The sequence below is a fragment of the Aedes albopictus genome, chromosome 2 (genome assembly GCF_035046485.1).
Source record: "Aedes albopictus strain Foshan chromosome 2, AalbF5, whole genome shotgun sequence".
Taxonomy (NCBI): Eukaryota; Metazoa; Arthropoda; class Insecta; order Diptera; family Culicidae; genus Aedes; species Aedes albopictus.
In genome coordinates this window covers 200002943-200019808 of record NC_085137.1, presented here as the reverse complement: position 1 = coordinate 200019808, position 16866 = coordinate 200002943, and the positions used below count along the sequence as shown (strand labels likewise).

Below are 16866 nucleotides of genomic sequence, written 5' to 3'. Positions count from 1 at the left end.
TTATATATTTACAAAACAAGATCTGCAAATTTCGTCACTTCTAGTGTCGGCCCAAATTTTTAGTATTCCTATTTTATTTTGATACACTTTAGCTATATTTTTGTACAGTCTGCCACCTTACGGTGTTGGCCACACTATTTCGTTGCGTAATTATGTTCAAGTACTTTTACTTTAGTTGGGATTGTCAAGCTGTTATACTTCCGGAAGATGCAATAATTCGATTTTCGTTACCAAAGTATGAAACCCTTTAAACAATGTTAATAATCCCTGAAAGTGACGCGTATGTGGGGACGAATTCGAAGGCAACTTTTCGCGAGTGCATCGTTCATAGCAAAACAAGGTGGTTGCAATTTGTTTACCAAGACAAAACCCTCAACGTTTCCTTCCCATATCCAAACTCCTAGTGGTTTCTCGTAGTAACGCAGAGAATTCCTCGGTTATTGGCCTAAGCGAGAACTATGTCATCACTTCCTTCCCAATCCTCAATTGACCTGCATTCGGACGCGGCCGGCGCTGGTATTGCACATTGAAAAGTATTGGGATCTCAGCATTTACACAATGAAGAGGAGGCTTGTCCCAAGCATCATCTGTTGGTTCTTTGTGTAAATGCAGATGTCCTTGCAATAACAGAGGAGCAACCGCGGGCGGTCAATCATGCTCATGCTCATGCTCATGCTCATTGCCTGAAAGCCATACAAGCTTTCTTGATTCTGAACTCAATATGGGGTATTCAGGAAAACTAGGAATCAAGAATAACCTCAACGTACATAGGGGAATTCAGGTATTTTGGACAGACCGTTACGCGTATATATTTTGGATATTTCATTGATTTGTCTTTATTAGAGAGACTTTTTGGATATTTCAGGCAAAATCAAATGAAAGTGTCCAAAATATATACGCGTAACGGTCTGTCCAAATTACCTGAATCACCCTACTTTACCTGATCAGTTACATTGATTTCAGAATCAAAGAGAGACGCGTTACACTTACAGTTTCGCCTTTCCGTGAAAAGAACATTATAGATGTTTTAATCGGATTTATCGAAAGACCATCCCAAGCAGCACACAAGTCACAAAGGAGTGTCGACAGCGCAGGTTTTTGGTTGTACAGGAGCTACATTCACGTAATTCTAACTCAAAGGCAGAATAACTTAAAAATGACTGGTGTCCAACTAATAACCTGCGCTGTCGACACTCCTTTGTGACTTGTGTGCTGCTTGGGATATTGGCGACACCAATACTCAACTACCTGAAGAGCGCTTTTTTCAAGTCGAAAAGGGTGCTGATGCACAAATCAATTAACAATGTTAGGTAGTCGTCGGCAAAACCATAAATGGGAAAACCGCTATTATTGAGTTGCCTCAAGGATTCCACAAAAGTTGTACAAGACTTCCCCTTGGAACACCCATAAACACTCAATTTCCTAATCGCCGCTTGACGCAATGTCGAGAAGAGATGTTGGTTTTTGAGCATTGGGTGAATCCAATTGGAAATCATTGGAGATATGCCATGACCCCGTGCGGCTTCCAATATGGCATCGAAAGGCACGTTGTCAAAGGCACCCTCGATATCTAAGAAAACACCCAAGCAGGATTGCTTTTGAGCGAATGCCTTCTCGATATCGTAAACAACTTTGTGTAAAAGAGCCACAGTGGACTTTCCAGATCGGTAAGCATGTTGGTTCACATGAAGAGGCACATTGGCCAGATGAACATCAAGAATGTGATGATCGACAATGCGTTCTAAGCATTTCAGAAGAAAAGAGGTCAAACTGATAGGTCTGAAGCTTTTTGCTTCTTCATACGACGCACGACCCACTTTCGGAATAAACTTTACAGTAATATCCCGCCAGGATTTGGGAATATACCCTGTAGCAAAACTGCAAAAAAGTAGTTTTTTTTTTTCAAAAAATGTTTGAAAGCAAAATAGGTTAAATCCCATCTGCCCCAGTAGATTTTAAAGGAACAAAGCTATTAAGTGCCCATTTAATCGATTCTAAAGTTATGATACTCCGAGCCGAAGCTAATGAATCATAACTACAAGAAAAGACACCAGGTTCATCCGAAGTTGTTCTATCTACACATCCGGGGAAGGTGTACTGAATAAACATTCCAAAACTTCCACATCAGAGGAAGGGAAATCACCATTTGGCAAACAAAGTTCGCTCACTTGAAACTCCTTAGATTTTGCAAGGATTTTGTTCAACCGACTGGCTTCACTCAGACTGGAAACATTTGTACAAAGGTTTTTCCAGCCGGATCGTTCAGCAGACCGAAGAGCTTTCTGGTAGGCCTTGCGAGCCGACCTGAATGCCTCCGATCCAGCTGAACGTCGTCTGTTCCAACTCTTTCTACATTGTTTCCTGAGTTTCGCCAGATCAGAGTTCCACCAAGGGGTTCCTCTTGTGGTCTTCGCAGAACGCATAGGGCAAGCTGAGGGGCTGAAAGTCTCTTTAATAAAGACAAATCAATCAATCAATAGGGCAAGCTTCTTTAAAAGCTTCCATGATGATCAGTATCAACGGCATCATCACTTGGAGTGTCAGTGGATGTTAAGTATCCATGCAATTAGGCTGCAACCAACTCGGTTGAGATCCCAGTTGGTTGACCGGGGGTTCCTGAAAAGCAAAGTTTGCGAAGTAACATTCACATGTTCAAAAAAGATGTAGCGATGGTCAGATAAAGATTCTTCGTCTGACACATGCTAATCGTGACACAGCTCGTGACTAATTCTGCTAGAGCAAAGCGTTATGTCTAACAATTCCTCTTTAGCAGATACTCTGAAGGTTGGGCGGTAGCCTATGTTAAGTAAACGAAGATCTGTACTGCTTGAGTATTCCATCAAACTAGAGCCTCTCAAATTGATGTCTGAACTGCCCCAGATTATATGGTGAGCATTAGCATCACTGCCAACAATTAGCGGAAGGCCTTTTGAAGTGCAGTATGCGATGACTTGCTTGAAAGCATCCGTAGGAGATGGATCATCATGGGGTAAATAAACCGAACAATAAACGTATTTTCTGTAGAGGTTTCCAACAGATACATCGATTGTGATAGTACATATATCTCTTGTTGTTGTTGTTTGTTTATTAACAGGGATTTTAACCTTTTATGAGTCATTCATCCCATATACATCTCTAGTGGTTAGATCAGAAATGAGTGTAGCAACGATTGCGTTATTGACAAGCATACAGGCTCGAGGCATGACACGCGAGTTTGCTATTTCGTTTTTACTGATAGTAGCAAGCACAGGATTCACAAGGTTTCCTAGATAGAAATTCCCCTTACGAAAGTAAGGTTCTTGAACTGAAGCCACTTGGGCTGTCAGGGTGTCTACTCAATTATGAATATGAAATTCCCTGATATTTCCAGGATTTTTCCAGGTTTTTGAAAATAATTCCAGGTTTAACAAATCGACTAAACTAAACATGCTTTCAGATTTATAGAAATTCGAAGAAACGCAACTTTTTTGGAAATTTCTAGTTCCAACTATAATGGCATTTAAGGAGAACATTCCACCAGCATTTAGGACGGAAGCACGAGATGATTTTCTGATGGAATTCTTAATACAATCCTGGCAATACTTTGGGATAATTTTCTGCATAATTTGTTGAAAATTTTAATCATGAATTTATGAAGGAATTTAGCAAGGAAGATAACAAGAAATTACACTACCTATATTTTTATAAAAGGTAAGCTTGGTCGATCCAGCAGAAAATCTTTCGAGTAGTTCCTAAGCAAACTATCTTAAATATTATCGGACATTTTAAAAATGGCAGCTAACGCTTTTAAACTAATCCTCAATGAAACCCTTCACGCATACCTTCAGTTATTGCGCACGAAGACCTTCGTTAGTTTCGCAAAAGAATCGCTCAAGTTTGTATTTTTCAGGTATTTCGCTAGATTTTTCTCTCCAGCGATTCCTCCTTTAAAAGAAATTGCTAGCAACAATGTTAGATATGTTTACAGGACTTCAGTCAGAAAATCCTTTCAGAGTTTCAAAAGAATTGACTTCAAATAATACTGCCAGTTACCCTTGAAAATTTAAAAAATGTCCACATAAATTCAACTAGAGGAATTTCTTAATACCTTCAGAATATTTTAATTTTTTTCTCCACAACAAATTTGAACGATTACTTTACGTCAAATTATCGTTTTACCAAAAGTATATGAACAAACATTGCTACAGATGAAGTATTTTCAAAATTAATAGAAAAAAATTGTAATTCGAAAGTTCTGGATGTAAATAGTTCTACTCTCGAAATAAGTAATTGACAATTAGAATATACTAATGAGTTGGTAACCATGTTCCAAAACTATTACATTATGTCCATCGAAAATAGTTTCTCTCGAGTTCGTTAATATATGTGGAGCTCAGAAGCAACTATGGAAAAGAGAGAGTTGAACATTCTTTCAAACATTGTTAAGAATTATTTAAAAGTTGTTCTAAAAACGTTTCAGAAATGGTCAGAAAAATATTTAAAAATTCTACCAGAAGTCATCTAGTTATTTTCGCTAGAAATACTAACATCGAATCCGCCAGAAGTTCTAGTTGATCAATAATATTCTGCAGGAGTTTCAGGAACTATACGATCAAAATGTATCTTTAAGTTCCTTCACTGCCCATAACTGCATAACAGTCACATTCGACAAAAGTAGGCATTGGAGAAAATTGAGCTCAAAGTTTGCAACTTGCGTTAGTATGGAAAAGGATCGAAATTTCAAAAAATTGACAAAAATTCAAAATAAATCCTTTTTCAATGAAATCTTCTACAGCTCTTCTTCTATGCTGGGAGAATAGTTGAAAAAATAATTAGATCCTATTAGACCAAATTATGTTATGAAGCCAGTGTGTATTCCCAGTGTGACTGATATGCGGTTATATTCGTGAATATTCGACAATAAGACAAAACGACTTGTTATTTATTTCACATTCTGTAGAACAAACTAGTCAAGTTTATTTTGGTGGATGAAAGTACTGATAATTTGGATATGATCCCCGGTATGAACTCAATATTGACAAAAACTGCAAAATGTTACAAATATGCAGTTATGGGCAGTTCAGGTATTTTACAACATCTACAGGTGATTGCAAATTTGTTAGGCAAACCTCAATAAATTCTACATGACAGTAAGTTCATTCACGTGGAAATAAAGAAAAATAGCTTATACAATTTAAGTCACTAAGCCAATATTTAACGCTGCAATAGATTGAAAGATTTGTGCATTCAAAATCCTAACAATAAAAGCATGTCGACTCAGTTTTACGAAATAGGTAAAACATAAAATAGGAGATTACTGTGAAAAAAGTACAAGTTAGTTTAAACGTCAGATATTCATTACATCTGATCAATAATATTTAACGAGCGGGTAGTTAATAGCGGCGTAGCCGAAATTTTTATTCACTTTGAGGCATTTCTAACTGAAAATTTGTATTAAAATGATAAACATAGAAATCCCCTGATTGTCACCAGAATTCCCTGAGAATTCCAGGATTTTTCCAGGTCGAGTAAAATTCCCTGATAATTCCAGGTTTTCCAGGTTTTTCCAGGTAGTAGACACCCTGGCTGTACCATTTTGCATAAGTCTGCAAAGATTTATCGTTGCTGTTCTTTTATGCTGAAGATTGTTCTGGGCTATCCTAATCGTAGCCACTACACAAACTAGGCAAGATTAAACTCCTTACAATCACAGTATAAAAACAGCAGCAATAAAACCAGATCGGTATTAATTGGAAAACGCCAAAGGCGAAGATACACAGAATACACTGTGTAAATCGCATATTGCGAAACCATATTAGTGAAAATTTAAATTAATCAATGACATATCTTCATATCCCGCCCATATTTAGCCTCAAGATTGAGACTAAAGAAGGACAGCTGATTGTCCTCGGAGAAACACAAAGTCCACTGCGCTATTGCTCCAGTAAGCGCAATATGGGCAAAATATTATGGAGGGTGTCCTGGTACTCCACAGGCTCCGATTGCGATTAGTTAGTCATAACGAATAACAAAACGCGATAAATTTTGCAGAATTTTATCATTCCGCAACCTATCTAACAATGTGTCTGAATGGAAAATGTATCTAGCACAATCGCACGATTTCTTCCAATGATTACTTTCTATGAAAATTATAAGAGAGTGAAATTTAACCAACCCGTATCGCCTAAAATGCCATATCCGTTGAACATTTCTAGATAACAGTGCTCCATTGGCCAAAGTAAGATTCATGTGCAAGTTCAGCTACTGTAATCTATTATCTAAGCCAGTGGTTCCCAACCTTTTCCAGGTGGCGACCCCCTTTAAGAATTACCAATACATCTGAGGCCCAACAAAAAAATTTAGAAAAAAATATGAATTAAATGAACGAAACCGATTTTTTATGGTTGCAGTGACGTAGCCAAAAATCTACTGTAGGAAGGATTTTCGATGATGATCAATGATACGTTTTTTTTTCCTATTTGACACTCACATTTCATAAACAATGATTATTTTTTTGTTTTTATTAATCTGTATTTTATAAACAATGTTGTCATGAATATTCAATTTGAGTCGTAGGTGGAAAATAGCGGCGCAGCCGAAAAAATTTTTCTTCTGATGGCGTTTTATACTGAAAATTTGTTCCTCAAATTGTGGCTTTTGGGAGTGGCGAGTGGCGGTAGACAAAATTGAAAATTGGTATAATTTGCACAGAATAGAATAAAAATTTATCAATTTTTGGGTAACATCGCGGCCCTCCTGTACTGGCTTCACGGCCCCCCAGGGGGCCGCGGACCACCGGTTGGGAATCCGTGATCTAAGCCCATGCACCTCATTCAAGGGGCCTGACGTAAACTGAATATATCCATTGCATAGATATTGAACCAACTTTGTGCAAATGACACAGATTAACTTGTTATCACCACAGACATCAGACAGAAACCATCGAAATCACATTTATCTGCGTTCAGTGTTAATTTAGCAGCGGAACGGTAAGGCGGATAGCACCTTCTATCTAGTTTTAACACAATGATCAGAACAGGATTGCAATTTGTATCTAAAAATGGATGCAGTTTGATGCAAAGCTCAAGGTAAAGTACTTTAAGATGTATCTCATAGAGCGCAAATTCTGAACTTATAGCAATTACGTCATTTCCAGATGTCTTTCCATTACATCGACACGTCTGAAGCAAACGCAGCCACCGGCCAACATGTCCTTCATGGCGAACCTGTTCCGAGGGGAAATTCAAACTTCGCAAGTGTTCCCCTACCCGGAAGCTGCCGATCAAGAGTTGAGGGAACACATTCGATCTCTGGCAGACCCCGTGTATCGGTTCCTCGCTGTAAGAAGATTTAAAACTCCGTATGTCAAACTCCAACAGAAAATTACCCTTCTTTTGTAGGAACGATACGATCCAGCGGAAAGTGAGAAACTGGAAGGTCCTTCGGAAACCATAACAAATGAATTGTGGGAAATGGGATGTTACGGTTTCATGGCACCAGAGGAGTACGGTGGACTGAACCTTACCAACACCGGTTACGCAACTATGGGTGATGCAATTGGAGGGGCTGATTTGGGCTTAGCAGTGGTCGTTGGTGCTCATCAAGCTATTGGATGGAAAGGAATTTTGCTTTTTGGTACCGAAGCGCAGAAGCAGAAATATATGCCTATGGTCATCAGCGGTAAAACCGTTGCTGCATTTGCGCTAACAGAACCTAGCTCAGGTTCAGATGCGGGGTCCATCAGAAGCAAAGCTGTCAAAAGTTCATGTGGGAAGTTTTACACTCTGAATGGGACTAAGCTGTGGATTACGGGTGGCGGTATAGCAAATGTTTTTACGGTTTTCGCTCGAACAGATGTTACAGATTCACGCACTGGACAAAAGAAGGACAAGGTGACTGCGTTCATCGTTGAACGTGGCTTCGGCGGTGTAACGAATGGACCTGAAGAAGACAAGATGGGCATTCGATGTTCAAACACCACAGAAGTGTACTTTGACGATGTGAAAGTTCCGGTGGAAAATGTACTCGGAGGGGAAGGCAATGGATTCAAGGTGGCCATGAATATTCTGAACAATGGAAGATTCGGTATGGCATCCCTTCTCGCGGGAACAATGCGAACCTGCATAGCTAAGGCGGCTGAACATGCGAATGCACGTGTTCAGTTTGGAAAGAAAATTAAAGAATTTGGAAATGTGCAAGAAAAGCTGGCTCGCATGGCGATGCTACAATATGTAACACAAACCTTAGCTTATATGATTGCTGGAAATATGGACACCGGATCGAAGGATTTCCACCTGGAAGCAGCAATATCCAAAGTGTTTGCGTCGGATGCCGCGTGGTATGTTTGCGACGAAGCTATTCAAATTCTGGGCGGGAACGGATATATGAAATCTGCTGGACTTGAGAAAACTTTGCGGGATATAAGAATCTATAAGATCTTCGAAGGAGCTAACGACGTACTGCGACTTTTCGTTGCATTGACTGGAATTCAGTATGCAGGATCACACTTGAAAGAAATTCAAAAAGCGTTCAAGAACCCAACGGCGAACTTGGGGTTGATATTCAAGGAAGGTTCTCGGAGGGCAGCCCGTAGTATGGGAGTCGGTGGATGCGATTTAAGCCAATTCGTGGCTGCACCTTTGAAAGAATCGGCAAAACAGTGCTCCGAAAGCATAGACATGTTTGCGTTGGCTGTTGAATCGCTGCTTATCAAGTACGGTAAACGAATTGTCGATGAGCAGTTTCTGTTGACTCGATTAGCTGATAGTGCCATTGACATCTATGCTATGACCGCTGTGCTGTCACGTGCAACACGGGCTTTGAAGCATAATCTACCGGCCGCGGAACACGAGATGCTGATGGTGAAGGCCTGGTGCATTGAGGTAGGTTGATTGATTTATATTTTAACGCTGGGACTATCAGTAATCAATATTTTCAACATTCTAGGCAAGTAACCGAGTTAACAATAATTTGAAACGAGTCAACAAGCACGTGCATTTGGAAAATTATAAAACCCTGGCTCTCATTGCAAACAACGTCTGCGATAACGGAGGAGTAGTGCAGAAACTACCATTGGAAATTTAACATATCAAGAATAAAAGAATATGAGCTAAATGGGGCTATTTTCATTTGCAGTTTGGTTGAATGATTGGTAACCCTGGTCGACAAAGTCGGAAAAAGTTTTAAACATTTTAACCCAAGTCTCATGCAGAGAATTACTGATATTATCCGCGTCTTGTACCGTGACCGGCCCTAATTCTGCGCAGTCCCTAATTCAGCGCACTTTTTCTAATATACGACAAGATCATGGACGCTAGCTCAATATTAGCTTCAAACATAGGCGCCAACTTGTGACGTAGTTGGGGGGGCGAAGCTCTCCAAAATTGGACAAAATTCAACTTTTTTCAGCTCAATGCACTAGTTTTCACGTAAATTTTCCTAAACTAGGTGAACTGCATCGAAATTTTCCGAATTTGATTGATTTTGAGAGGCCTCGCCCCCCCCAACTACGTCACAAGTTGGCGCGTATGGCTTCAAATATATTTTTTGAATATTGTTTCTATAGTGATGGAAAAGTTTGTGAAGAAAAAAATGTTTCATTAGCATTATTTTGTAAAAAATAAAATGGTGTTGCAAGTATTGGAAATCGGCTGAAATCTGTGTCCATTAGCGAAGCTGCTAAAAAGTTGCCTCATCAGCTGAAGCATTTTGCGACATATATAATGAATATAATGTCTACTTCTCCATGCGCATCCTGTACTGCTGTCTTTGAGGAATCAGAATCAGCAAAAAACAATTGAGTTTTCTTCTTCTTTTCTTCGTGTTATTGTTCTTAGGTGTGCAGAATTAGGAACCGGTATTAAATAGTGCTCCTAATTCTGCGCGGACATTTTACCACAAAATTTTGAACATATAATCAATAAATAAACATCATATAAATGCCACCATAGCTATAACTACCATATTCTATGTTTCTAGCAATCCGGTGAATGTAATTACGTTTCCAAAAAATTGTTTATAATCTTTAAGGGCTTATTGACGCCTCTTGCATTTTTGATCCGATAGTTCGACCGGATTAACCACTCGTTTCATTTGCCATCAACCCCGGGGGAAACTCAATTTATCCATGCATGCATACGTCAAACGGGACATATGATGTGAGTTTACATTGAATTTGCTTAAACAGAGGAAACCTTGGAGTTTAACAAGAAAGAAGTCTAAGTTTGCAAGCATAGATTGTGCCACCTTTCCATGGCGTAAGAGCTTATATTGCTTTTAGAAATGTAAGTAAATTTTACTAAAATGTAATGAGTGTGCATATTATGCGAATAACTCAAAAGTTTTACATAGTTACATAGTTTACAGTAGTGCTACCAAATCCTTTTGTATAACATGATTAAAATTCACTTTGCTTAGTAATCAAAGTTGGTAGTATCGATGTTGGGAACATGCAAAGTTCCAATACGGTCGTAATATCGTATAAAAGTTGAAAATGAAGAATGCAATTGAAATTGGTCTATGAATTATGTTTTAATTACAACATGTTATCTTTTTAGAGTTTTTTCTATGTGCGCAGAATTAGGAACATTGACACACTTTAGAAATTCCATGATTTTACATAAAAATTGAGTGTTTTGAATAAATTTTTCTCCTAATTACAAGGCTTATAGCTATGCGCGGTCAAAAATTCAGCCAAATCGGTTTCATTTTAAATTTATTACAGCTGATTGAAATTTAAAAAGTCTTAGATGCGCAGAATATGGGCCCTCCACGGTACATGGTGCATTTAACCTTCACGTACCCGACCCCCGACAACTCATTTTCAAAATGCTGGCGTATCGTCAATTTTCATCCGATTTTTTTGAAGTCGCCCTCAATCGATCATAAATTGGTACTAGTTTGTTGTACTCAAGTGGCCATGTAATATCCGGAACCATTCCGGAGATATTCCGGATTGTACTGGGGTCAGGGAGTGGGGGGAGTATGTTTTACCAAATGACCAAAAGTGATTATTTTATGTGTTATTGTGTTTGAGAGACCCCCGCGGAACCTCTTCCATGTGTTCCGGAGCGGCCACATAAGATAATACATATTTCAGTAATTTTTTTCTGCCCCATTCTCTCGAAATCATGAAGATTGATACGTCGCACGTATGGTTTGGTTGCAAATCAGTAATGTCCCCGATGACACTCCCGTGGAACCTATGCTAGATGTTCCGGGGTGGCCATATTAGTTGATACAGACTCCAGTCTATCGTTTCTGACTCAGTCTTTTGAAATCATGAAGATTGATATGTCACACGGCATGTTTAGGTTGAAAATCAGAAGTGGCCCCAATGAGGCCCCGCGGAACCTGTGGCCGGGATCCGGATGGTTCAACTTATTCAAATATGGTTATCGCAGTCGTGTTCCACTGTTCACAGTAGGAAACTCGCTGCAAATAGATGGTTCAAACAAAATAACTCACGAAATAATTACTTTTTACCCTATTTGATTACCACCTGACCCCAGCACAATCCGGAATATCCCCGGAATGGTTCCAGATATTGCATGGCCACTCGAGTACAATAAACTAGCACCAATTTATGATCGATTGAGGGCGACTTAAAAAAAAATCGGATGAAAATTGACGAACCGCCAGCATTTTGAAAATGAGTTGTTGGGGTTCGGGTATGTGAAGGTTAATGCGTAAGTGAATCTTTTTCGATCGCAGGTTCTTGTGGAAAGTGTCCCCGTCTATATTAAACTGCTGCCTAATCTTGCCCTGTCATTCGCCGTTCCTCCAGCCAGCATGTACTTCGTTTTTGACGCGTTCAGTCCGACCTTTACGTTTCAGGCGGGTGTACACTGCACAGGGCCACCGTTCCTGATGTTCTAGTGGTAACACTAGTTTACAGCATTTTTGAACTCGGTAAGCTTCCGACTTCCCATACAAGGGGTGATACACAAATTATGTCACGCAAAAATCGACATTTTTCAACCCCCCTCCCCTCTATGTCGCACTTTTTGTATGGGACCTCAAATTTTTTGTATGGGTTGTCACGTTTTGCAAAACCCCCCCTCCCCCCTAATAGCGTGACGTAACTTGTGTACGACCCCCAAGGTTGATGATTTGAAATCAATTTTTGTTCTATTTTTAAGCATAGTCACTCACTTCACACATCTCATTCTCCGTAATCAATGCTCCGATTGAGCTGAATTTTTTACTGTAACATACCCACATATGATATGTCAAATAAGCGCTGAGAAAGAATTTTTTATCAGTTTTTTTCTTAGTGAAAAAAATACATTTCTTCATAAATTGTTGGAAATTTCGCTAAAATTTAAGGAGATCGTCCCCAAAACTCACCAATATCTTGATTTTCATCAATCTGACGCAAAACCTGCATTCAGATGATGGAATGGTATTATATTCAGCTTTTAATTTATGGAAAAAGATTTAAAATTGGTTGAACAAAACGCAAGATATTTGAATTTTATTAAATTCCATATTTCAAAAAGTTGTAAAACTTGATATTGAGCTAAAACTCAAAAACTACTCTACTTTTAATTTTTTGAAGCATGGTTTCGAATTCAGCGCTAAATTATGCTTCAAAAATTTTGGTCGTTGACAGAAGTTCACGACTTTCGTTTTATTTTGTAAACTAGTGTAATCGTTGCATTATTGGAAGATTTGACGCATGGCAAAGATCTGATCCGTTGTCGAGCGGCCGTCCACGAAGCCTGCTTGATAACTTCCGACAAACTCATTCACTTTAGGCGAAAGAACGACGGGAGATAATCTGAGATAGCATTTTGGGAGGCGACATTTAGAATTGTGATCACTCAGAAGTTCCCACACTCCAATTTATCACCTTTCTTGTAAATGGAGCAAATTACACCTTCCTTCCATTCGTCGGTTCAGCTGTTCAGCCCCCTCGATTCGAACTATTAGTCGGTGCCGGCAGGTGGAATTTTTTTTACGTTTATTTTGATGGATTGAGCGCCAATACCATCCTTTCCAGATGATTGTTCTTGAGTTGCTGGATAGCATCCTCCATCCCTCAACGTGGGAGTTGGCTCGTTGGTGCTCCCTGTTGTTCTGACGTAGCCATTTCTCCCGCTGTCCGTCCGTTAAGAGGTTCCCGGCCTTATTCCTGCATGCTTCGGCTCGCAGCACGAAGGCGTTACGGGATGTGTTGAGCTTCTGTTAGATCTTCCGTGTTTTTTGGGAACAGCACAGCGGTTCCATTTCATCGTACTCCGTTTCTTCCAGGTGGCGCTTTTTCTCTCGAAAGAGACGAGTTTGCTGTTTCTGCTTCTGTTTGTATCGTTCCGCTTTCTGCCGGGTGCCATACTGCAGCATTACCGCACGCGCTGCATTCTTTTCCATCTAAATCGCTCTGTGCTCCTCTTTCACCCAATCCGTTCTACGTTTCCGATAGTGCTGTCGGCTGCGTTGTTGGTGGCTGCTAACGCCCATCAATCAGAACGTGGTCGATTTGCGATTCCGTTTGTTGTGATGATCTTCAGGTGTAACGATAAGGAAGGCTGTGCTGGAAGAAGGTGCTAGGATCGATGAGGCGTAGGCCATTTTTGATCCTTAACTGATTAGCGCCAAACTGTCCAATCGTCGGTATGAATTCCTCCTCCTGGCCTACCTGATATTTAGGTCTCCTAGGATGATCTTGACGTCGTGGCTTGGGCAGCGGTCGTTCTCGCGTTCGAGCCTCGCGTAAAATGCGCCTTTGCCATCAGTGAGGGCTGTACACGTTTATTATGATGATGTTGAAGAATCGGTCCTGGATTCTCAACCTGCACATTCTTTCGTCTACCGGCTACCAACCGATCTCGCGCCTCTGCATGTCGGCCATCTCGATAAAAGCTGTTCCCAGCTCACGTGTGTTGCCGCAACTGTATAATATGGTATGATTATCTCTTAACGTTCGCACCATAGATCCTGTCCAACACCCCTCCTGCAGCGCTACGATTCCGAACCCGCGGTCCTTCAGTATATCGGCAAGTATGCGGGTGCTTCCGATGAAGTGGAGAGATCTGCAGTTCCACATATCGAGCTTCCAACCGTCCCTTTTCGTCGCTGTGGTCGTCGCCATTAGTATTGGTTAGCACTCTTCTCTTATTGATTTTCCGGTGCTTGTCTTTTTACGACTGGCTCGCAGGGCCTGACACCAATCCACTAACTCAGGAAACTGGGCTTACCTTCACGGAAGTTACGAATTTTGTATTGGCAAAATTCCAAACTAAAGTGCTAAATAGCTAGACTCAAGCGCCTGGGCACGAAACATGGACTGGAATACACGTGCAGAGGACAAACGCGCCCTAGGAGTTGTCGAACGGAAGGTGTTGCGTACCATCAACGGTGAAGTGCGGATGGACGACAGAACGTGGAAAAGGCGAATGAACCACGAGCAGCATTAGATTAGAGGATCAATCTTCGTCCACAACGCGAAAATCGGGAGGCTACGGTGGGCGATACACTTGGTGACGACACCCCGATGTTGGATAACAATCCGACAAAAATGGTTCTCGAGAGCAATCCGAATGGTTCAAGACGCGGACCCTCACCGAGTCAGGGTGTCTACTCATAAGACAAAATAAAATTCCCTGAGTTTTCCAGGGGGAAATTTTAAATGTTAAAAAAAACAAATTTAATAAAATTTCCATTTTTATTTCTGCTTCTAAAAAACTATACAGAAGCATCCCCAAAACTTAAGTGAAAAATTTTAAGAAAAAATGCGCAAGATTTATTATCTAAAAGATTCTACCAAATCGCTGAATTCTGAACTGTTAAACAAAACTCTTTCGAATATAATACAAAAATCGGTTAAGGAATATTTCATTTTTTCTTAAAGTTCTTTTGGGTTATTTAAAAGAAATTGTTTTGACATTTCCACCTACAATGATATAACTAGTTTACAGCATTTTTGAACTCGGTAAGCTGATGATCATTTTTGGTGTAGAATCATGCCCTGAGTTCGAAAACGCGAAGGAAAAAAAAATACAGTAGAGCGGATTTTTTTCGACTTTCCATTTCCATACGACGTTGATGATTTGAAGTCGATTTTTGTTCTATTTTTAAGCAAAGTCACTCACTCTTTTCGTAATCAATGTTCCGATTGAGCTGAATTTTTTACTGTAACTCGCCTACATATAATATGTTAGATAGACGTTGAGAAAGAATTTTTAAATTGTGGTTTTCTTATTGAAAAAATACATAACTTCATATACATATTTTTGGAAATTTTGCTAAAATTTGAGGAAATCGTCCCTAAAACTCACCAATATCATGAATTTCATCAATCTAACGCAAAACCTGCATTCAGATGATCGAATGGTACTATATTCAGCTCTTAATTTATGGAAAAAGATTTAAAATTGGTTGAACAAAACGCAAGATATTTGAATTTTAGTTAATACCATATTCTAAAAACTTGTAAGACTCAATATTGAGCTAAAACTCAAAAACTGTTCTACACCGATTTTTTTTTTGCACGGGTCTGGTTTTTGCTATAACTCAGACAATTTTTAACCGATTCTGATGAAATTTTGTACACATGTAGGCACCATAAGTACTATCTCTGTACAAAATTTCATGAGAATCGGTTAAAAATTGATTGAGTTATAGCAAAAACCAGACCCGTGCAAAAAAAGAATTGGGTGTATTTTAAAATTTTTGAAGCACGGTTTCGAAATCAGCGCTAAATTGTGCTTCAAAAATTTTGGTCTTTGACAGAAGTTCACGACTTTCGTTTTATTTTGTAAACAAGTTTATTCAAATATCTACTCTTAAAAAACAGGAAAAAACATTTGGGAGTTCAATCAATACTTCCACAGACTATATGACCGTTAAACTCCATACACAGTTTTAAATATAAACTTTGATGTTTGTACTCTGTGCTGGTGGTATAGTTCTGTAGAGATTTCAAAATTCTACCTATGATTCTTCCTTTAAATCTTTCCTGAATTCATCCTTTAATGCGAAACTGGAAGCATTTCCTCATTTTTTTGGTTTTTGATTTTTTATTAATTCTTTGGAGACGGCATTTTCACCTCTCTAGATGCAACCTTGCTAGTCTAGAACACTTTTGTGATGGTCGATTTTCTCGGCTGGGCACATACGACCCATCCGTCCCCAAAGGGTTAAACGAAGCAATATTTTTAAAATCGGTTTTCGTGCACATGTAGAGTATGGATCAGGGTAATTCAGAAGATACCCTGATCCATACTCTACATGTGTACGAAAACCGATTTTGAAAATATTGTTTCGTTATTTAATAAAAAATCGAAAACCAAAAAGTGAGGAAATGCTTCCAGTTTCGCCTTGAATTCATTTCCAGTGTCTCGAAGTTTTTCTTAAAATTATCTAAAGTTTTTCTTTTCTGGCTTTCTCCAGTTTTTCCTAATATATCAAGAGGTTTTTACGTAAATAGCTCCTTCTGAAATTTTTCACGATTTCAGGTTTCTCGAGATTTTCATGTGGTCTCTGCTAGAGTACAGGGGATACTCAAAATAACTGGGACAGGTAAAATTTTCACTTTTCAAAAAATGTTCAGCTCGCTGTAACTTTTCGAAAAGGGCATCAAATATGCTCAAATTTTTACTGTAAGTTCATCAACTAGTTGTGTATCAGTGGTTCAATTTTGGAAAAGATCGGACCATTCTACACGAAGTTATAAAGATTCTAGAAAAAGGTATAATTATTCAATAGCCAACTTTGAGCTGTTATATCTCCGGATTCAATGAACCGAATGCAATGAAATTTTGATCATTTATGACTAATATAATGAACTTTAAAAAACAGTTTACTTAATTTGAAATTATTAATAAGAAAAAAAATTATGGTGGTTTCATTTATTCTATGTTTTTAGTAAATTTATCTATTTTTCAT

At 39.1% G+C, this 16866-nt stretch overlaps 1 protein-coding gene across 1 annotated transcript; it reads left to right on the top strand.

Moving 5' to 3' along the window:
• Positions 1–6813: 6813 nt before the first annotated feature.
• Positions 6814–9093, top strand: LOC109425168 (very long-chain specific acyl-CoA dehydrogenase, mitochondrial-like). The gene is made up of 4 exons (XM_019700416.3): positions 6814–7067; positions 7136–7319; positions 7380–8861; positions 8926–9093. Exons 1-4 carry the CDS (start codon positions 7006–7008, stop codon positions 9061–9063), a joined length of 1866 nt encoding a protein of 621 aa, XP_019555961.3. The 5' UTR covers positions 6814–7005; the 3' UTR covers positions 9064–9093.
• The last annotated feature ends 7773 nt before the right edge of the window (positions 9094–16866 follow it).